Here is a 22,399-nt window from a genome sequence, read left to right as displayed (position 1 = left end):
TGCTGACAAACGCCTGCAGCTGCACAAGGGGAGAGGCAGGGTGGGCATCTGCTTCACCAGGCACCCCAAACCCCTGCCCACTGTCAGCCGGCCCCTCATACTGCCCCGCTGCTGATGGCACAGGATCCAAGGCATGTCCCTGCACCTCTGGGCGTCCTCCCATCACCCCCCACTGCTCTCCTAAAGCCAGACTTGAAGGTCCTTACAAGGATCAGGTCTTGAGTTTTAAAGGATCTAATTGTGTTTTGGTGCCAGCACCAAACACTTCAACAGTGGCCGGCCCATGACTCTCTCAAGGACAGACACCTGTTAAGATTCTTGGGCAGCAGAGGAGAACTTCATCCATTCATCCATCCATCCATCCATCCATTCATCCGTCCGTCCATCCATCCATCCATCCGTCCATCCATCTATTCACCCACCTCCTTGGAGCCTCTACTGAGCTTCAGTGGATTCACTCCCATTCCTCTTTCTGAATACCAAGTCTGGGCAGGAGAGCACTATGAATGGGATTTCTTCCCACTGGCAGGTGGCCACATTTCCATTACTTAACCCTCATAAAAGTAATTAATTGCCGAGCTGCCAGGAGCATTATTATAGAGGTGACTTTGTCTGTGCTCTTGCTCAAGGGCCAGGAAGGGCAAGGAGAGGGGCCCACCCAGGGGCCCCAGCATTTTGGGTGCTGGAGCGTGGGGCTGCGCACGTCAGTACCTGCTCCCGGCCGATCTCCACTGGCTCCTCGAAGACAGTCCAGACGACGACCTCGCTGCAGTCAGGGGTGGTGAGGGAGCCCTGGTAGCGGTAGTACCCGGAGAGCCGGCTGGCACGCGGCAGCAGTGTGCTTAGGCGGAAGGTGGAGGCCAAATCCACGGAGTCCCCTGTGGGGCAAGACATGGACACTCAGCCCATCCCATGCCAGGGATGTGGTGGGGACAGTGGGGTCACCTCCATCAGTTTCCCTTCAGCCAGGTCCCCCCCACAGCTTTCTGGGCCGCAACCCTGCCCTCCCACACCAGGGTCTCTCCTTTCTGCCCTGCCCCGATGTGGAGGTGACTCACCAGCATGGGAGACGTTTCTCAGCCCCACCACAATGGTGTTGTAGTTGGTGTTAGGAGTGTCAGAGACCTGCAGATGGGGAGAAGAAGCATCTAAGGCAGGCAGAGCAGAGCTGCATCATCCTGTCCTGCTGAGCACCCACAGGCAGAGCCTGCTCCACCCCACATTGCTGCAGAGCAGCAGGAAAGGGTTCCCAGCCCACACCCTCTTGCACAAAGTCAGTGGGGTGCCCTGGCACCTTTTCACCACTGAGATTTCCCAGCACCTCCTGGCCTTGACCCAGCCTTCCTGCCCCTTCTTGCTCCCACAGGACACCTGTACAATGCTCCTCTGGCTGCACCACCAACACCCTGTTTCTGGGGGGTCCCTCTTGCCGGCAGCATGAGCCCCTGCAGACCCACCTGGTAGAAGAAGCCGAGGACAGCCAGCCCGTTGGGATGCCCCTTGGCCTCTGCCAGTGTCCGGTACTTGACATTCATGTGGACGATGTGCAGCTGAGGAAAGCACAGAGGAGCCAGTCGTGGACAACTGCCCCTGGCCAACATCCTGGCAGCAGGGCCCTCTCCTATTGATCCTTCTGGCCAGCCTGGGGTGACCAAACACTGAGTCAACTACTCCCTAAAAAGCCCTCCTGGTCTCACTGGCACATCTGTGGGATGGCTGCTTGGAGGATCAAAGCATCCCAATGAAGTGATCATCCTTTGAAGGGTGTGCAAAACGGGGCCAGCAGTCCCAGGGTGCTCACCAGCCACAAAACAAATTCTGCTTTCCTCTGGCAGATAATGAATATTTTAGAGGTGCAGAGCCTCTTTCACCCAGAAGGATCCCAATGTGCTTGGCACAGCACAATCCCACATGCTCTCGCTTGCATTCACTAACTCAGTGTGTGGTCCTGGCAGGGCACAGAGCCCCCCAAACACTGCTGAGTGCCTTGGATGAGGCAGCTCAGCCCATGCATGGTAAAGAAACACCTTGAGTCTCACGTTAACTGCTTTTTCACCTCCCAGGTGCCTCTGCAGGAGCACAGCTGAACGCATCAGTGCAGCGTCACAGAGTCCCATCACCAGCTGCATGGCAGCCTTGGGATGCCCCAGCACCACCCCTTCCCAGCACACCATGGATTTGGGCCACCCAGAGTGTGATGGGGGCTTTTTCTCACCTACCTCCATGGGGAGCTGGTGCCCATCAAGGGTGTGCTCAGAGCCATTCCCAGCTGGACTGCCCCAGTGGAAATGGAGCTGGAGCGCGCGGTACCTGCCGGGGAGGCCCCCGCCGCTGATGGTGATGTGCTCAGAGGCCGACTCGCTCGCCAGGCTCAGCATCACTGCAAGGGCAGCAGGACAGGGTGAAAAGGTGGTTTAGGAGGGGGGGGCACCTGGCACACCTGGGCTCTTCCTCCAGCAGTAACACAAACCCACGGGGCAGGAGCCACAAGAGGAGGGCAGGAGCACCCGGGAGTGGCAGCAGAGCCAAGCCCAGGACAGAATGGTGGCCAGGGAGCCAGGACAGGGAAAGGTGCCCGGTTTCAGCACGCACCTGTGTGCCCATTGTTTGTCAGCCTCCACTTGCCAGGGGGAGCCTGGTCGTAGCCCTCAAAGAGGATGTCCCCGAGGCCACTGTCCCGCCGCAGCTGGCGCCTGTCGATGTTCACAGGGGACTGCTTGTTGCCACCACATGAGGCTTTCAGCTCCTTCCAGTGGCTGGGCCCTGCAGGGGAGGAGCAGGGGCATCACAGGCAGCCACAGGGCCACTGCCACCCCCAGGGGGGACACAAGACCACGGGTGGCCAGCCCTGCCGTCCCTGCCAGCCCAGTTATTCTCACTTGCATCCCGTGGGAGCTGCCCTCCTGCCCAGCAGAGCTGCCTCCCTATTGATGAGCAGAGGTTTAATGCAGCCTCATCCATAATTCAGCAGGATTTCCTCGAGGGGCCGGGCGTTATATTTAGCTGAGCAGCAGCAACCCTCCCTCCACTGGTGCTGGTGAAGGGCAGGCTTTTCTCCCAAACTCCTTCTGCCCGTCCCTGGGTTTTAGCACATCTTAGCCTACCCATGCTGGTTCTGTCCAGCTGTGACAGGTGACAGTGTATCCTGGCCACACAACTCATCCTGGGTGAATCCTACACAGGGTCCTGTGTGACCATACGATGTCCATCAGCAGCTCCTGGGGTGAGGGGTCACAATGGCAGGAGCTGTGTGAGGACATGGTAGCACTGGGAGCCAGCTGGACCCATTGCAAACCCACAGTGCTGCCTGGGGGGCTGTGAGCTGACATCCCCACAGCTGCCACCATGGCCAGACCACACACTTCATACATGTAGCTTGTCCCCATCACCCCGGCATCAACTCTTCTTGCAACACTTGTTGCATCCACAGCTGTGGGATGTAGCCAATCACCCTCCTGGTCACTGCTCCAGCGTGGTTGCCGTGACACCTCACTTCTTCACCTGGTGCAGCCCAGGCTGCAGATGGCACTGGGCACTGCTGGTACCTGGGCTCAGTCCCAGCCAGGAAACAGGAGCTCCCTCAGTGTCACCAGCCCTGTCCACTCAGGGGACCTTCAGTCCCAGGGGAGCTCAGTGTATCCCTCTGCAGACACTGCTGGCTCTGCTCTGGCACACATTACAGCTGGGCATCCTTTGGCTACAGCCAGGGTTTGGGGAACTGTTCCCCCAGCAGTGCCCCATGGTTCACCTCTAACGTTTACCTTCCTCTTCAGCAGACAAAACCACAGACACTTGTGGACTGAATCCATCTCCTGCCCTCCTGGGCTCAGCCCTATCCCTTTATGTTCTCCTCTCATTACTCTGGGCAACTTTTTGTCTGGAAGTCCTGGGAACCACAGCCTGGCTGTGCCAGTGTCCCACCAGCTTTTTGGCGTGGTGTTACTGAGTGGCCCCACAAATTACCTGGTGTGTTCATTAAGGGACCATTCCACACGGGCACACAGCTGGCTGCGGGCACACAGCCGGCTCCACACTGCCCGAGCCGCTTCCCACCGGCCCCTCTCCCCTGCCAAAACCTGCCCTCACCACCCTGACGACATTAAACTGGGAAAGACCAATCCTTGGTCCAACAGGGATGAGCGGAGCCCAGCAATCCATACTCATGAGCCACAGGGCATGTAAACCCAAGAGCTATAAAACAGTTGGGCCGTAACAGCTGATTAAATGGTTGATGATCTTTAATTAACCTCTTACAAGCTATTTGCATGTTTTGAGACAAAGTGCCCCCAGGCATACTTCTCTCCCCAGCCAGACAGGCAGGCCTGCTGCCTCCCCAAAGGGAGCTGTCCCTTCTCCAGTTGGGCCCCTGAGCCTTCCAAGACCCTTGCTGCCTGTGCTTCTCTGGGGTTTCCAATGGCATATTTTAAATCCAGGATTTAATTTGTTTCAGGTGAAAGGGGGAAAGCTGGTGCTGCCACAGGAGCACCCAGACCTGGTTGGGGTGGGGGGTGGGGCCGAGTCACTCCGAGGGGCTTGGGTGTTTGTCAAGTCTCTACACCAGCATATTCCAGAGTGAAGCTCCTCTAACCATTCCCACTTTGGAGTGATATGGGGGCATTTGCCCTTTTCCATGCCATGCTTCCCACTGCGATCTCGCTGATGCTGCCCAGGGTGCCCTTGGCCAGGCACTGTGGGGTCCAAGCCCTGCACAGCCCTGACAGCCCCCCTCCCATACCTGGCACCACTTACCACACTGGGGGTCCTGCGAGTCGTAACACCACTGCCCTGCAGGAGAAAGCAGAGCTCAGGGCAGGTGATGGAGACAGGAACCCCTTCCCAAACCAACACAGGGCTGTGCCCAGCCCCCCAGCAGTGAGGACATCCCTCATTGCAGCCTGGGGTCCCACCGACACTTGTGTTCATCCCAGTTATTTTTGGCTGGTGTTTTCGCACCCTCCCTGCCTCCCCCAGCCGCTCCACAGGGAAACCTCCCTCAGAATCACTGCTCCAAGGCAGCCAAGCCTTGCTGCTCGCTGTGCTCCTTCCCCAGCTACTGCGGAGCCATCCCCCCCTACCCATCCTAGCAAAGCAGCCCCTCACCCCACAGCAGATGCCTTGCAGCCCTCCTGCAGCCGTGGGTGAGCGGGAGCCGAGGGGGCTGTGACAGCCCTTCCTGGTGCTCCCCGTGGCTCCCGCAGGTGGGCTGGCAGCAGCAGGCAGTTGCTGGTGGCTGCAGCAGGCAGGCAGTGGGCAGGCCTGTGCCCACGCTGTGGGGGTGATGGCTTGTCCCATCACTCAGGACCACCTCAGCCAGAGCTGCCAAACTCCCACCAGCTGCCCGCGCTCAGGAGGGCTACAGGAACCACCCGTGTGGTAACAAGTGCTGGCACAGCAGACACAGGGATACCAAGGGGATGCCGAGAAAGCTGGAGCCCTGTTCCTGCTCTGCTGCCTGCACATCTGCCCAGGACCATCAGCTCTGCAATGGGAGTTGGGGACTGCACCCCTTCCCTCCTCAGCTCCCCATCCTGCTCCTCACAACCAGGAGCAACCTGGTGCTGTCCAGGGCCAGCCTACACAAACAGTCCCCGCTGATGGCTGAGGGGCCATGCCAGCAGGCCGGCTGCAGGGGAGCCGAGCCATGCTCCTGTGCCAGCCACTGCCACTCCGACCAGCAGGACAAAGGCAGCCCTGCCTGCCTCCACCTGTGCTGCTCATGGCCCCAGCCTGGGGCACTGCATCCAAATTCTCACTACAGTGATACAAGAGACACCAGCCTCAGAGGAGAACCAGGAGCAGGACAGTGCAGACTCAGACAGTCCATCCCCAGGGCAGGGATCTCGGGGTTCAGGGGAAAGCCGAACTCCTGGAAAATCCTCAGACCTGCACGCACTGGCCCTCGAGCATCCTCTGGCAGGAGCCAAGGTAGCCCTGGCCAGCCCCAGCCTGGCCCGGATGCAGGTGAGCACCCAGCGCCTCGGCCCGGGACTGGCAGCCCCCGTTCGCTCGCAGCTTTCGTCCTCATTGGTGTTCCCCGACAGTGCAGGTCTGTGGGGTGGATGGGCTGAGCCCAAGCCCCAGCGCCCCAAGGGGACTCTGGCCTGACCAGCACAGAGCCCCGGGCGGGCTGAGACCTCCCGAGCCCAGCGGTGCCCAGGGACATTCAGCAGCGGGGAGGGGGTCAGTGGGAGCGCAGGAGAGGGGTCCTGGGCCAGACCAGGTCCCCCAGTCCCTACCTCCAGCCTCCCCAGCCCGCATCATCCCACAGCGTGTGGGAAGGGAATGGAATAAGCGGTGCCCCTGCAGGCCCCCAGCCCCACGCCCCCCTCCTCTCCCGCCGCGGGACCCCCGGCCTCGCTGCCCCGGGGCGCAGCTCACCTCCCGCGGCCGCTCGCACGACGAGGGGCAAAGTCAGGAAAGTTATGCCGAGCCCGGTGGGGCCCATGGCGGCGGGGGGCAGCGGGGGGACCCCCGCACTGCCCCGTCCCGTCCCTCCGCAGTGCGCCCGGCGGGGTCGGTGCTGGGCTGGGGCGGGCGGCAGCGCTGGCAGCGCCCGCAGCCCGGGAGATGCTCGGCTCCAGCCTGGGCTCTGCTCTTACATATTCATCACCCGGGCTGAGTTTTTAACTCCTCGGCTGCTAGGAGGGAGCAGGGAGAGCCCGGCCCCCAGCCAGCCCCCCGCGCCCGCCAGGTCACTGCCTCCGGTGACAGGGACAGGGACAGGCGGGGAGCGGGGCTGGCGGATCCCACGGGTGCAGCGCTGCCCGCCCCGCTCCCTGCTGAGGGGGTGCCCCCCGGTACCATCCCGCTCTGCACCCCCAAAGGTGGGGTTCAGCGGCATTCCCGCTGCACCGCATCCTACCCCTGCAGTGTGTGGGACTACAGATGAGATTCAGGGGGCTGCCAGTAGACAGAGGGGGCTGAGGGCACTAGCTCTGCCCCATACTCTACCCACTTCTTGCAGACACATGCTGTGGGACATACCCTCGCCCCCAGCTTTGGCAACGCCCCAGCCAGCAGCAAGTCCTGCATCTCCCATGCCTGAGTGTGGTGGTTCCCACCTGCTGAGGGGCAGGTGGTGCCATGGGGACCCACAGACCAAACCCAGCTGAGCCCTGCAAACAGAGGCCCCTGCCTGGGCAAAGCCCAGTGAGCACAGCCCAGTGAGCACCTCCTCGGTGCCCAGGCGGCCTCCACAGCCCCACTACAGGGGACCCTCAGCCCCTGGGCTCACCAAGGAGCCACACTCTGGTGGGGCAGGATTCGGCCCTTTCCTCTCAGTGGGCACAAGGCTGCAGTGACTCAGGCTGTCACAGCCACAGCCGGCCAGGGCAGAGGGGCAGCACTGGGGCACAAGCCTTATGCACCCAGTGCAGGCATCCTGTGATGGTGGAGGCAGCTGTTCAGCTCCTCATCATGGAGCAAGCACATGCCGTTCCCATTGCACCTGTCCAGGAAGGTCCCACAGGAGCCAGGATCTCACCAAAGGAGCTGTGGTCCCTCAGCAGGCAGGTAGGAAGGGGGTGAGAACACAGGAGCATGGTGTTGTCACATTCTCCTAAAATATCCCTGCCATCCTCAGGCAGCAGTGGAAAGGAGGCCACGGGACCCAGGCTGCAGCGCCCCTCGCCGGCACTTGGCCCTGGCCGGGAGCTCTGTCGAGCCAGTGCCAGGATGAACAAACCCGGCAGCAGCGCGAGGGCAGCAGGAAGCAGCCTCCTGCTGCCGGCTTGGCCGGGAATGGGCTCCGGCTCAGCAGAACTGCCTGGCTGCCATGTGCTACAAGGGGTTCATCCTCAGCAGGGGTTCTTTGGGGCACCCCTGTGACCCCAAGGCAGCGCCAGCCCCAGGCAGGTACCTGGGCAGCACCAAGCTGCATCTGGACCCCAGCAGAGGAGGGCAGCAGCACAGGTCTCCCCCGAGCTGCTCTGGATCTGTGCCATGGCTGACACTTGGCCCCCGCTCGGGGGATGAGGTATTCTGCACCAGGTCTGCAGCCTGCTGCCCATTACTGCCAGGAAAGAGAGGAGTTGCTCTGGCACCTGTGAGACTGAAACCTCCATTGGAGACATGAGCCTGCCAAGTGGCACCTCTTCCACCCACTCACAGCAGGACAGCCTGTATTGCCAGGCAGTGAAGGAGAAGCCCAAGACCCTTAGGGTCAGGAGCTGATGAGACCCCCCACCCCATAGCTATTGCTCCCCAGAACACTTTTTTAGGATTTCAGGCTTCTCTGGTGGTGATTTCTAGCAAGGAGGGCAGGAGCAGAGTGGGGCTCAGCACAGCCCCGACGAGAGGCAGGAGCGGAGCGAGGAAGCAGAGGGGTCTGCAAGGCATGTGGGAAGACAGCGGCAGCACTGAGGAGCTGTGCCACACCCTGCTCCCGCCCATCCCCACCGCCCCGCTCCCCAGGGTGCACCGCTGGCTGCCGGCACCCGTGCCAGGCAGGAGCAACCTCCAGTTTCTATAGGAACCAGATCAAACCTTGAAATTGCCGGCCTTGCTGATGTGTTGGTGGTCGTGCTGAGCTCACGGCTGATCCTGCAGCTCTGTGCTGTCCTCACAGGGAGACACCACGTCCATCAGGCTGCCACCACGGAGCCAGGCGAGGTCCCTGCAGACGCGTAGTCACAGCACCAAGGGCAACAGCCAGGACAGGGGAAAAAATACCACTGAGATATAAAAATAGTTCCTTAAGCTGCAGCCATCGATCAGTCGTGGGCACGGTGCCACTGTGCTGGGAACCCCCACCACGTGCACCGTCAGCAAGCCCTGTGCCAGCACCCAGTGGAGGTGCCAAGAACAGCTACTGGAGGTAAATCCTACACGTCCGCCTGGGAGCCTGGCCGTGGACCTGGGCTGACAGGGACAGTGACAGGACAAAGACTTGAGCTGCCAGAGTGTGGTTCACATCACCCACGGATGGATGCACGAAAGGTTGTGGGCATCCAGAGAGGCAAGTAGGTAAAGTTCATGGGCAATAAATACTCCAGCCACTCCTGATTTTCCATAAGGATCTTTGATCCCCATAACAAGCTGCTGCTAGCCCGGGCAGCAAGCCGGGAGCAGGGCAGGGAGCACAGCAGCAGCAGGCACAAAGGAGGCACTGTGACCAGCAGATGCGCGCTGGCCACACGCCGCTGCACAGCCCCTTCATTCATCCCACGCTCCCACTGCCGCCGGGGTCAGCGACATCTCCCTCCCCACGGCCTGGCACCCCCGGGGGCACTGCCAGCACACGGCCCCTCGCGTGTCTGACACGCTCCCCACGCCCTGGCGCTCTCCCAGGGGCTGAGGGCCCCGGACACGCCGTGCTGAGCAGAGGTGCTCATCACCCTCCCAGAGAAACGCGTTTTAAGCTGCTAAGAGTTTACAGCAGGAGGCTGCCCAGCAATGCTCTACCACAGCAGCCGAGGGTCAAGACTGACAGGGCAGCCCTCCATGTCCCTGGTGAGCCCCGAGAGCCGTGGCCATGCTCCAGGCAATCCAGGCTGCTCCCTGTAGGAGCTGTCCTGTCCCCAGGCAACGAGGGGCAAGAGGGAAGGGCAAGTTGTATCTGCACAGGATCTTCCAGCATAGGCAAAGCCCCACGGGGTCCCTGCCAGACTGAGCCCCCTCCAAGCGCTCGTGACATCAGGCAGCTGCTGTGGAGGGATGTTTGTCTCCCCCAGACCAAGTAGCGAAGGAAAGGCTGCATCGCATCGCCTTCAGCTGACCCAGCATCCCGCGGGGATGGAGCTCTGGAGCTGTGCTGGTTCAAGTCCAGCAGCGACGGCGGCGGCGGCAGCTGCCCTCTGCAGGCACAGGAAAAGGGGAGCAGAGCCCTGCCTGGCCCCCGCAGCGACGATGACACTGCCCCTGGATGGCTTTCAGCAATGAACGCATCCTGCGGCCCCGAGCAGGGCACGGGACGGCCCCGCAGCGCTGCGGGGACTTGTTCCACACGCTCACAGCAATCACTGCGTGCCCAGCGGCTCGTGGAAAACAGGGAGCTGGGGGTCCGGACCACCCCCTCCCTCCAGCACAACCACCTGCCCCGGCACTCAGCACCTTCCCCCGGGCTTGGGGAGGGCAGCAGGAATATACTGCACTTCACCTTCTTGGGTATAACCCCAAGATTTTCCTAAAATTACACTAATAGAGGTAAATCCCACTGGAATTCGTATAACAGGGACTTTGGCAGCCTCCCTGCTCCATGTTAAATGCATCTATTGATCTTCTGCAAGATCACAGCTCAGAATTGTGATTTAACAAAGCCTTCCTTCGCAACGCTGGGGAACCACACTGACGCAGAAATCAGGAGACATTGGAACAGGACATTTCTCTTACAGAACACAATTTATTTGGCATTTGGATGAAATGTTTCTCACAGCATCTTGGAAAAAAAAAAAAAAGATAGATTAGTGCCAACCCCAAAGAAGTTAAAACAAAAAACCAGTGTCACAAGGACTCAATTATTATAGTATCAAATTTAAATTCTACATGGTATTTCACAGAATATCAAAATCTTTTATACACTGCCACAGTTAAGTCCAGTCACAAACCAACTACACAGGAGAAGCCTGCAAGTGCAGCGCTGGCTAAAACGATTTTCCAGAGGAAGGTAAAAAGCAGTGTCTCATTCTCTCACAGCCTCCCAGGCACCCTCAGCCCAACAGGCAGGGTGTGGCACAGCACAGCCACCTCTGCTGGCATCGACTCCGACCCACTCAGCACTCAAGGTGCACATACCAGAAAATTAAAGCTATGTGGTACCGCGGCAGGCAGGTAATGCTGACTGTTGTTATGAGAAGTGCATCTTTACCACTGAAAGCATCTATTCCAAAGAAATGCTTATTTCATTTGGGACTGGGGAACATCGGAAGCAAACGTATGGACTTTGATTCACCTCCTACACTCAACTGCTGTAATTTTAGGGTTCAGCTCCCAGTTTGAAAGGGAAATTTAAAAGAAATTTCCTTGCATGTTCGTTAGCTAGGGAGAAAAGAGACATTTCACCAACTGGAAAAAAGAGATGCACGTTAGGGATTGTACGAGGCAACATTAAAACGTCAGTGCTTTGTCGTTGAGAAGTCACATCCGAAAGATAAAAACATGCTCAAAAATAGCTTCAAGTTTGTTTAATATGAGATGGGAAAAGAATGGTAATAATTATTGGTCACAAAAACCCACTTTCTTCCCAAGTAAAACTCGGGAGATGCCTGAACAGGTCATCACTCCACAACACCTGTGGAGGCAAAGCACCGCCCGACTGCAAGAGTCAGCCTTCGGAAAATAATGTCCACCTACTTCATTCTTCTTCTGGATCAGCGTCCTGCTGTGCATGGATAAAGGAACAGTCTGAGGCTCAAACTAAACAGGACTGAACATTACACAGACAAGTTTTTTTGCATATTGGAATGACAGCGTTGATCTAGCACAGAACAGGACCCTCCGCCCCTCTAACACTTAAACCCTACAACTCACCTAGTACAGAATCAGGGGCTGCTGTGACACTGTGTACAGGGGCATCACTGACAAACCAGAGTATCTGGGGCTGCTCTTAGGGAACAGCAGAGACCTCATATGGCACCACAGTACATCACAAGGAGGGGGGAATCTGAGGAGCAGCTTTGTCCGAGGCCACAATGGGAGGTGTGAGCCCTGCTGGGAGCTGAGTGCTGGGACTTCACAAAACTGCAGTCAAGAACATCCCGAGATAAACACACTCCTGGCTCACACACTCTGCTGGGAAACATGTGGCAATGCCATCTCCCTGCTGTGTCTGGAGGGATGTTTAAGATGCATTAGCAGTTAAGAAAAACAGCCAGAGATATGAACAGTGGTGGGAAAAAAAAAATCAATGCACAAAGTAACTCCAAAGATCTCATCAATCTAATGGCAATCAAAACAGAAAGGTTTTCCTTGGGCAAGCATCAACCCTCTGTAACTGGTGCTCAGGACAAACTGCCTTCCAGTCACCTTGCCAAGGGCAAGGAAGGTTTGCTGAGGAGTCCACTGCTGTCATGGAAACTTAACTCTTCCCCAGTTGGTCCAGAAGTCTGAGTAGTTGGGACGTTTTCCACTACAAAGGCTCTTACTCCAAGAGAAAGTACTCAATGTGAAAAAGCTACATTAAAAAGGGAAAAAAATGACAATTTTATTGCCAAATTAGAAGCTCACCGAGAGGTAAACGAGCTGTACTTAGTGAGCTGCTTCATTCAAGGCAGAATTTCCCTTGTTTACAGTTAAGATGAAGAAGGATAGGAAAAAATAGAGAAAATAGCAGCCTACTGCCAATATACAAGTGGGAAAGGCTCAGAAGCAATGGGGAAAATATCACAATGAGGCTTCTACAAAGAAGCCTCCATTTGGAATAGCTACAACCAGGAGCCACCATGAAGTTGCCAGTTGTAACAGAGCTTATTTGCAAATAAAATTCACCACAGAACCAAAAGTAAAATAAAAAAATGTTGAACAGATTCCTGCAGTGTTAGGAGAAGTGTGAGGTAAGGTATCTGTTCACCTCAGCCACAAAACAGTTTCAGAGACCAAGCCAAAAGGCCTTTTGTTATTGCGCTAGGATACTACAAATATTCCACCTGGCTTCAAAAGAAATTGGAAATTTTCTATTTTGCACTGCTAACAAAATATTTTTCAGGAACAGATTGTAGTAGCATAGACTTTGCATCCTACTTAAGTGTACACTATCCCAACCTGTCCTACAACAGTGTAGCCAGCTTGAGAGAAGTATTAACCCTAGAGCCTAGTTTCTATCTCAGTGCTCAGCTTCACCTAGCGGGATGCAGCACAAAGGTTACTGTCTACAGTATGTATAGATATATATATATGTCACCACCCAGAAACACACACGCACACACACGCATTCGTACCTATAAAACTAAAGGAAAATCAGTACATACAATGTATAAAACGTATGAATGTGCTCAAAAACGCACAAAACCCGCTTTATTTTCATACTTCAGAAATGCTCGATAATTTGTACGCATGGTTCTGACTACTGCTATCCATCCACTTCATTGGACCAGGGCTTGGAACGCGGAGGAGGAGGAGATGGTCAGAGATCCCACGGGGTGCAGAAGCGCTCCTCTCGTTTCGTACCAGTGCTGCCGCAGCCAGTCAGGCCGGAGCGCAGGACGCGGGCGTGGAGCGGCTCCAGGCGGAGAGGCTTCCCAACAGCGCTCCCTCCCACTCGTGTGCCAGCAGCGCACCCAGAGCTGTGATTCACGCTCTCCGACGGAGTCAAGGTTGTTAGCAAGTGTCTGAATGTCAGGACACCAGATACGACCTCAGTAACGAAACCCACAGTTTTCTGTGCAAAAGGAGTTGAATTGTCAAGACCAATCCCCAAGTACAGTATAAGCCTATAGGCAAGACAGGGAATAGAAAGTAGCAGCATATTCCATGGGGAAAGAGTCAGCTGCACTGGGAAACCGCAATAGTGGGTTAGGATTTGTCATACAAGTATGACTTCTCATAATTACTAGAAAAATAGATCACATACACACCCCCATGCAGTGTTTTGTTCCTGTCCCTCTAGGCTTGTACCCTTCATAAGGTAACAGGAGACCATTTACAGGGAGCATTCTTTACAAATTCCTTAAAATTCATCTCATCTGCTGACTGTTACAGTAAGTCAAGGAGAAGCAGAGGCAAGGGGAGGATGGGAGAAAAAAGTAAATTATTTGTACACTGAAATCCAAACAAATTTAAAATCACCTGTCAAGATTATTTTGCACTCATTACCAAAACCAACAGTGCTTGACTTTGGGTTTCGTGAGGGAGTGAATGAATCTTTGTCATCTGTAAATTAACTTAGTTTAAAGAGTTCAATACAAGGGGGAAATTTAAGATGACATATCAGACTGAAGCAAACTGTTTTATTGATTTAAGTACACTAACCTCATTATAAACCCTTGTGGGACCTGGATAAATGGTTTGGGGGGCACAGGGGAAATCTCTAGAACAGGGTTGGCAATTTATGGGACTCAGATAAGGAACAAGTGTCCAATTAGAATTAAACATCACGTATAGTACATGTTGATCACCGTTTTTAAGTGGTATTTGTAGAACTGCAAAGTGAAATGGAGGGGAGGGAACACACATGCTAAATATAGCATGCAATAAGAAAAGCAAGAACAATGATCTTTTATCCAGGCCAGTCTTGTGCAACTGTTCACTGTAAAGGAGTTAACCTAGAAAGAAAAATACTTCAATCTTCCTTATGGGATTGTAACAAACAGGGGCTTCATACAGTGAACTCAGGCTGCATCGAAGTTAATTGCTCCCCATCTCTTCCCTAAAGTACTACCTAACACATGTGAGGGTTCTACTAAAGGGACATCACACAGACCCAGTTTCCTTCATGGGCCAGAAGTTTACCTAACCATGAGGTTTTGCAGGTACCAGCAACAAATAATTGTAATTGCAAATCCCAGTTTTCTTAGTACCCACTCGTCACGTATTGCGTAGACCATTCACCCTCCAGTCCCTATGGTGTTCTGAAACAGCAATGCAGGTGAAAACCCACATGTTTTACACAGTGCAACCCTTGGTGCCCTGTGTTTCGTTGCTCAGGGCCCCCACTCTGCAAAACAGGTCCCCAGCCCCTTCCCCTGCAGTTCTGTCCTCTCTGCTTGAACAGTGACTGCCCCCACCCTCCTTTTCCATTGTCTGTTCCCTGGATCCTGTGGTATCCAGCCAAATCCAAGTAGCTTTTTTCTGATGTAGATTTTGATTCCTCTCAGGTTAAGAAAAAAAAACAAAACAACAAAAAACCAAAAACCAAACTACCCATACTTTTTACCTCCTTAGAAGTCAAAGGAATTCTCTGCTCTCTTTTCCATAGTCAATGGAAAAAAAAAAGAGCAGTTATACAGTCCATATTTACAGGACAAGTTGATTAGTGAGTGAATAATGACAGCCAAAAAAACGAGAGGCACGATCCTAAACTAGAACATAAAAGCAGTGTCTGAAGAACAAAGTGGAGATTCCTTCTGAAGTTCGAACCACGGATTAGTGTTTGTCTGTGCAAACAGTTGCTAAAACTCTCTCTGACCAGTGATGGGCGTTTCACTCCTCTATACAATGGTGTTGAGGGAACAGTGGCTGTGACGGCTGCCCGTAAGAGTTTCTGCCGGTGTGTTCTCATTTAGTGGGGTGTCAGGAGGGACAAGAAAGGTGCTGCTGTCAGCAGAGTCTTCCAGCTCCACTGGAGAAGGACCAACTGAGGGAGGAAGCGACCCCTCTGTAAGCTGTGGGGATACATCACAGTTTCCTAGTGATGGAGGACTGCTTTGCACAGTCTGAGAGAGAACTCCATCTGCAAAGGACGGAAAACAAGCAGAATCAGAACGTGAAGTACAACATTTCACACTCCCAAATAGATTTACGATCTGTATTTCTGGAAGCTTTGAGTTTTTCCTGGTTTTGCGCTAATGCACAACAAGATGAGACTGCAAAAGAGGAAAATGGTGTAGCAAAAATAAAACTTCGACATATAAATAAGATGCTTGCACTAATCAGGCTCACTTATCTTGTGAAATATGCTGCTATAAAATCCCAAATTGGAATGATTTCTACAGTATGTGAATATCACAGCTGCAAAACTGAAGAGCACTGGGTGAATCATTAGAAAGTGGTATTTTTGGTCAATTTTTGGGGGATGTGGGTGGGGGAAGCAGGGAGGAGAGAAGACGTTGGATATATTTTGTTCAAAATCTCTTGTACTTGACATTTGTTCTAGTTCTTAATACTAATCTCTATAGACCCATCTTCAAAAGGCCACAAATTGTAACAGCATAGTGGAAAAAAGAAAGCTAACCAGGTTACCTATCCAAGGTAAGGCTTGAAAATGGGTAAGTTCTAAGAGGTAAACTGCTTGCAGATTGGATTCCACTTCTAATTTAGGTGATCCAAAGAACCTTCGGGAAAGGTTAATGATACATTTCAACAAAAGACTTTTCCATCACAAAAATTGGAGATTTTATTTAAAGTGTATTTTCCCATCACAAATGCTGAAACACATGATAATAGTTTAAAAAATAAAAATCTATCCTCTAGCCAAAATTAACAAGTGGAAGGAAAGAGAAATGACTGCCTGCGTACCTGGAGTGGAACAAAGGATGCTGTCTGGATTGACAGAAGCCTCATAAGGAGGAGGTGGGTCATCTGGATGTTGAATATCTGGGTACTTGTAAGCAGTGTAGGGTGGAGGTGGGTCGTGGAAATGAAAAGCTCCACCCTCCCCATCGTCTGAAAGATGCAGTGGAGTAAGGCCAGTTCCAAAACCGTCGGGACCATAATCAAAGCCAGGCATCCTGCGGCCCAAGTTAAAATGGTGCACTGTTTCAAGAGAAGAAAAAGGAGTCAGTGACTTTATCTCGTGCTTTCTTCTTCAGTTTAAGTCAGATCTCAACACCTTTTTTCCACTTTTCACACCCAAGGAACTCACGTCTCCCGAAGACCTAAAAAAGTCTACATAACCCATACAAGTCAACTTGCTGCAGTTAACAACCATACCCAGGCCCACCTGCTCCCAGCCTGTTTGTCCTGCATCACATCTAAATTTGACTCTAACCTCTTCAAACTATGGACACCGCTCACACAGAAGATATTTCAGACTTGGACCGCATACAAACAAAAAAAATATCTTTCCATTATCCACTAAAAAAGTTCAAGTTTGGAGACCCTACCAAGACACACACACAGGCACAGTCAAGCAAGACCAGGACATTCCTCACCTTTGTGTACATCAACCTGTCAGTAATGAGCGAGGCACAAGGTTGGTACTCACAGTTTGCTCCAATCAAGGACTCTATGCGCTCTCTTCGCCTCTGGCGCAGCCGGTGGACCATGAAAAGCAGCAGAGAGAGGATGAGGAAGGAGGAGATGCAGCTCACGATCAGACGCATTCCCCCGGCCATGGAGTCAAACAAGCTGTTGCCATCTGTTACATAAAGCATATGAAAGCAGCCTGTTATTTTTGTTCAAGACTCATTTTCCTTGATGATCTTCTGTCAGTAGTGGAGAGATAAATGCAGAGTGGGGATTCATTAGCCTGGTTTAACACTTTTCTGTATTTCAAATATATAAGAAAATCATGAATCATCATGTGATTTATCTTTTTACTGCAAAAAGATCTAAAAGTTTCTAAGAATATCTTCCTCAGCAAAAGGGACAGAATGTTGAAGGTTTCAGGTCTCTGAAAATGGGAAAAAGAAGATGTTAATGGTATTTTGCACATCCATTTGTTTCCCTGGCGTGCCTGATGAAGTTATACTGAAGAGGAAAGCAAGCCTGAAAGCTTTGGGAAAGGCCTGAGAACTGTCATATTGACACACTACATAACTTTGGACATGTTAACTTTTACATTTCTAACAACAAAATCTCTAAACATTGTCATTATCACCAAGATGTGCCCACCTAAATTCCATGTGTCATTGGTACATTCTTTAGCACCACTAAGGGATAGAAACTAAAAATACCTTCAAAAAGTGAATCAATGTGATAATCATCTTTCAGAAACTGAAGAGATGAGGGTGAACGGGAATTAAATCTTTTCCTGGAGTCATACTGAAAGCAAGTGGAAAAACAAGAAACAGTCCCAGGAGCTTAGAACTTGGAGAGCTCTATCCCACTGCTAAGCAGATTCACACTTGGAAGGCTGTTGTGAGCAAATTACCACTGTTCTCCCAGCACCAGGCATGAGAGGAATTAATTTTTCACAGTTCAACTAATCACACTTGGTTATTGCTTAAGCAGCACATGCACACACAGACACTCTACACAAAGAAGAATGACCTAAAGGTGACCGTGCTGTGTTCTTTGCACCAACTTATCATTAAAGAGTTCTGAATGAGAAATGCACCCAGGTTTGGTGTGGGTAAGAAACAGATGAGGTGGCTGCACAACCTGGTCACCTCCTGCTGCAGGACACAAGCACTGCAGGTATGACCCCTCTTCCCAGTCAATGCACTGCCACCACACTTCCCAGAGGAACCAGCCAGATCCAGGCCACCTCTCCTTGCCTGCACCCGCTCCAGCTGCAAGAGTTCCCTCCATGCTTCTCCTTTCACTAAGAGCAGGTAAGTTTTATCAAGATTTCTTAAAAAAGAATGCTAAAAGCCTCACAGCAGTTCTAAGTGCTGGTGTGCTAGTAACAGAAAAATCCACCTAATGTACCACAGATACAGTACAAGGCTACCAGGCTGCTATTTATTATGTCATACATTCTTGGCAACAAGAAATTAATTTAATAGTGCACTACAGAGAGAATTTGAACATTGCACCCTCTAAAATCCGGCTGTGCAGTACAGAAGCCTGTGTGCTGTCAAACCTTTTAGCAACTATGGCTGTCAGAGCTTCAGCCGAGGCCGTCACACACCTACCAACCAAGACACCCTCCTGAACACCAGACCTGCCCTTGTTCCTCCTCCATCTTACGGCAATGCTGGCTTCGTGATCCTCATAAATTATTTAAGGTTGTTAAGTGACTTCAGTAAGATACACTCATAGGTGTAGATGCCCAGAGAAGCTGGTTTTGGTCACAGGATGGACTGTAGTGGTGCATCCCCCACTCCCAGGCCACACTGTGATCTGAGAAATGCTCATTAGGCCTCGGCCTTGACGAACTGCACTTAGACTAAGCCACTCTTGAGCTTATCAGAAACACTGTCTGTTCCCAGGAACTAACAGGTGTCTAATGAACACCTCTTTTTTAAGAACAGCCTCAGAAACTTGTTTTTCTTACCAGAACAACAACCCAAATGGAATAATATTTTTGTTACTGAACCTTCAAAGAAAGTTACCAACTCAGACTGTGGCCACTATGGAAAATTACTCTGATTAAAGCCCACTCTCTAAAGACCCTATAAACAGCGGTCCAAGGTGAGATCCTTTTGAGCTCTTGATTCCCAGATGATAAGGGGCTAATGTGGATGTCTCAAACACTGATAACTGGATGACTGTGGAGCCAACCAAGGACTGTTAGTAATAACAGACAGGAATTTTGGTAATAACCAAGGACTATTGGTATTAACATGCTGTGAGAAAGAACAAGATTTGGCTGGAGAAGGGGGGAAGGTGGAAATAGGGCAGCACTTCTCTGAGAGGAAGAGCCAGAACACAGCACAGTGCTGGATCAATGCTGAAACCAGGATCAACATGCCCTCAGCTGGATCAACACTGGAACCAGGACTGGTGATCTTTTTCTCTCTCTTTTCTTTCTTTAGTTTCTCTTTTTTTTCTTTTTCCTCTCTCTCTTTTTCTTTCTTTCTTTAATTCATCTCTCCCTCTTTAATTCCTCTCTTCCCTTTCACCCTACCCCTTTATCCAAAACCCTCTGCTGGGTGTTTATATTGTAGGACAGGGACTAACATACCAATTTCCCTGCCAAGTGTGTAATTTACTAATAAAACTTTCTGATTGTTTGTGGACCCTCTGACTTCTGTCGTTCCTTTCGACCAATGACCACTACAAATCTCAGGTGCTTCCTTCCCCTCAGGGGTGGGTTGTCACACTTAGGCAAGCCTGACTTACATATTTCTTTAGACCAGCTACAACTGCAATTCTTGGACCTTCTGGGGCATTGTGGGCCTCCATCACACTGCTCCTAACGTTCAACAACAACAAAAAGACAAAGACCCACCTTGTACAAAACAAGATCTATATCATCACAGAGATTTCCAATCCACAAAAATACAAACAGATTATTTCAGAAAAGCTGTTTCTACACGCAGTACAGTATTAGTACCCTCTAACTGCACCAGTTTAGTCACTAGAATAGCTTCTGCACACCAGCTCTTTCCAAGTATTTTATTTCTTCTATTACCTTTTCACAAATAACAGTTGCAGTCTGTCTAAACAAGAACCACAAAAGAAAAATTATTTTCTACCACATCCATGGAGCAGCAATAGACAGACTAACTCAGTTCCAGCATTAGTGTATGAAAGATATTCCTCTGCTATTTATCTTCCACTAAATGAGGAGAAGCATAATTCAGGAGAGTATAGCTGCAATTGCTTGGCTTACTCCTACCACTGAAAAAACCCCCTACTACCAAGTCCTTGAGTAATATTCGTTATCCACTTGTAATCATTGCTCACCCACTCACACTGTGAGAGCTGATTACCTGCCAACCCAACAGCAGGATTTATTTCCCCCGGTCTCTCCTTGGGTGATTAATTCACTTACTGTTGAACAGCAAACTGTTTTCTTTCCTTTGCAACAGAGCTCAGGGAAGACATATGAAAGAACTGGACAGAGGTAAATACATTCTGATTAAAGAAAGTAATTCATTAATTTTTGTCATCTGGAATAGTCATTTATAAACATCCAGAAGGAAAACTGAAATGTTTCCTTTAAAAATTTCAGTGTTTATCACTAGCTGAAGTAACTTCATTATGAAGGAAGTTGGAGGACTGCTTGATAATTCTTCTCTCAAAAACTAAGTTACTAAAAAAACCACCAGAACACTTCAAGCAAGAGTATAATGAAACAGTCTCATTTAGCATCAGTACAGAAGGAAGAGCTTAAGGATGAGAAAGGATGTGGTAAAATACACTCTTCAAATCAGTATTCATCAATACTTAAGACCCACAGGAATAAGCAAGGATTAAAGAACACGGCACGAGGTTATCCCAGGTCATCTTATCCTGTGTGCTGGATGATGCTTTGCTGACACTGTTCCTGAAGATAAAAAAAGTGAAGCCTAAGTCTTAGCTCAGCTGATAAGAGTGGGAGGAAGACTCCTGCTTTTCCCCCCACTCTTTCACCGACCGACCTGCAACACAAGCTATGAACATCTGCTAAGCTTAACCCTCAGAACAAACATAATAGACACAAGGAGGAGCCAGTGGCCTTTAATGATTAACTGCTCTAGTTAAGACCAATAAGAAAGACTGCAAATGTGGAAGTCAATAAGCAAATCTGGAATTTGTAACAGATTGAAACAGAAGCTCCTGATGGAAACAGCTGACCTTGTGTTTTCCACAAGAATTCAGAACAACAGTTTCTTAGTGCACTCAGATAAGATTAGATTCTTTTAAAATACCAAAAAATAATGGTATCACAGAATGGCTGAAGTTGAAAGGAACATCCTGAGATCACCTAGTCCAACCCCTGCTCAAGCAGCATCAGCTAGAGCAGGTTGCCCAGGACAGAGTTCAGTCAGGCACTGAATATCCCACAGATGGAGATTCCATAAGCAATCTGCTCCAGTATTTGACCACCCCCACAGCAAATTCCAAGCAAGCTATGTTTCTTTTTTCAAGTCTCTTTACAGAAAAATAAGCCCCCAAAATCCACACCACTAAATGGTGACTGACAAACAATTCAAAGTCAACTGAAGACTTAACAGATCCAAAACAAGAAGTTGCACTGATATGTCAAATCCAATGAGCAGGGTTGTATGTCCTGATGATTGCTGAAAGTTACACAGTTTAAAAACTCTGCTTCCCCCATGATCCCTGCATGCAAACTTCCACTCACATAAATGCTCACAATCAGAAAAAGATGCTTAATTAGTGCTCAAGAGAAAAGTACTTCCTTTTCATGACAACTAAACTTGACAAAGGAATTGTACAAGATGGTGTACTAATAACGCACAGTACTATCAATCTCCATACTGAAAATAAGCTCCTGTTTCTCCTTTCTAAGTAGCATCAAGGATAACAAATTTTTATCAGCCACAGCCTGAAGCATTTCCCTTCCTATGATTCGAGATCTTCCCTCCCAGGGCAGCTGTACCCAACAATATCAAGGCACTGCAAGGACGCATCATTTCAAACAAAGTTATACCCAAACGTAACCAAGGGGAGCACTCAACTATTTTTTCTTGACAACACTGTAGCAGTCAACTCTTACCTGGGTCTAGACAGGTGAACTTGCAGCACTCCTTCGGGTCCTTGCGGTACTGCTGACAGCCCTGGGGCCGCTCACACAAAGCAGCCACGCACATCTCAGGTTCACCGTTGTGACACGTGCAGCTCAAACAGGGATCGTTCCCTTTTGGGGTGAAATAGTATCCTTCATCGACAATGTTGTCTTTGATATCAACACAAGTCTGGCCTAGAACAGAAAGGCACATCAGTATTGATGGAATCCAGTTTGTTCTGTTGCCTTAAGTGACTTGTAAGCATAAGCAGACCACCAGTTAAAATCCATGCCTTCACCTACAGCGACTTTGAAAAGGGATCTCCAAGGAGCAGGGAAGATAATGGATAGTCTGGAGGCACACAGGGATGATTAACTGCTCAAAATTGACAGGTGAGTTTCAGGTATTTAATGGAACTGACACACTTTCAGGCATTCTCTCCAAGACAAACCAAAGTAAGTGGTCTGAGAAGTTTAAGCTTCACTGCCAAAGCCTCCTGCAGCTCCCTTCCTCTCTCCTGGTAC

At 51.1% G+C, this 22,399-nt stretch overlaps 2 protein-coding genes across 2 annotated transcripts; both read right to left on the bottom strand.

The window, feature by feature from the left end:
- Window positions 1-3: 3 nt before the first annotated feature.
- Window positions 4-6,573, bottom strand: LOC113979489 (carbonic anhydrase 15-like; the record flags this gene model as incomplete). Its single annotated transcript, XM_027706868.1, has 8 exons — window positions 6,379-6,573; window positions 4,750-4,785; window positions 2,593-2,763; window positions 2,220-2,380; window positions 1,458-1,550; window positions 1,059-1,125; window positions 712-878; window positions 4-19 (listed from the first exon to the last, which is right to left on the bottom strand). Coding segments are annotated over exons 1-8 (778 nt in total), but the record flags the coding sequence as incomplete, so codon positions are not given.
- A 3,746-nt stretch (window positions 6,574-10,319) lies between these two features.
- DGCR2 (DiGeorge syndrome critical region gene 2) lies at window positions 10,320-22,105 on the bottom strand. The gene is made up of 4 exons (XM_027706869.1): window positions 21,866-22,105; window positions 16,796-16,948; window positions 16,108-16,344; window positions 10,320-15,322 (listed from the first exon to the last, which is right to left on the bottom strand). Exons 1-4 carry the CDS (start codon window positions 22,086-22,088, stop codon window positions 15,081-15,083), a joined length of 855 nt encoding a protein of 284 aa, XP_027562670.1. The 5' UTR covers window positions 22,089-22,105; the 3' UTR covers window positions 10,320-15,080.
- Between the last annotated feature and the right edge of the window lie 294 nt (window positions 22,106-22,399).

This window comes from Neopelma chrysocephalum, unplaced genomic scaffold (genome assembly GCF_003984885.1).
Source record: "Neopelma chrysocephalum unplaced genomic scaffold, ASM398488v2 Primary Assembly neopelma1_81472, whole genome shotgun sequence".
Taxonomy (NCBI): domain Eukaryota; kingdom Metazoa; phylum Chordata; class Aves; order Passeriformes; family Pipridae; genus Neopelma; species Neopelma chrysocephalum.
This window is presented reverse-complemented; position numbering and strand designations above follow the sequence as displayed.

What these genes read in the sequence shown, in the direction of transcription:
- DGCR2 (XM_027706869.1), bottom strand. Translation starts at nt 22,088, where the DNA reads ATGTGCCTTTCTGTTCTAGGCCAGACTTGTGTTGATATCAAAGACAAC. An exon ending in GTCCTTGATTGGAGCAAACT is followed by an intron (nt 16,345 to 16,795) that starts GTGAGTACCAAC and finishes CTCTTGAAACAG; the next exon opens with TGCACCATTTTAACTTGGGC. An exon ending in CATCCTTTGTTCCACTCCAG is followed by an intron (nt 15,323 to 16,107) that starts GTACGCAGGCAG and finishes CGTCCTTTGCAG; the next exon opens with ATGGAGTTCTCTCTCAGACT.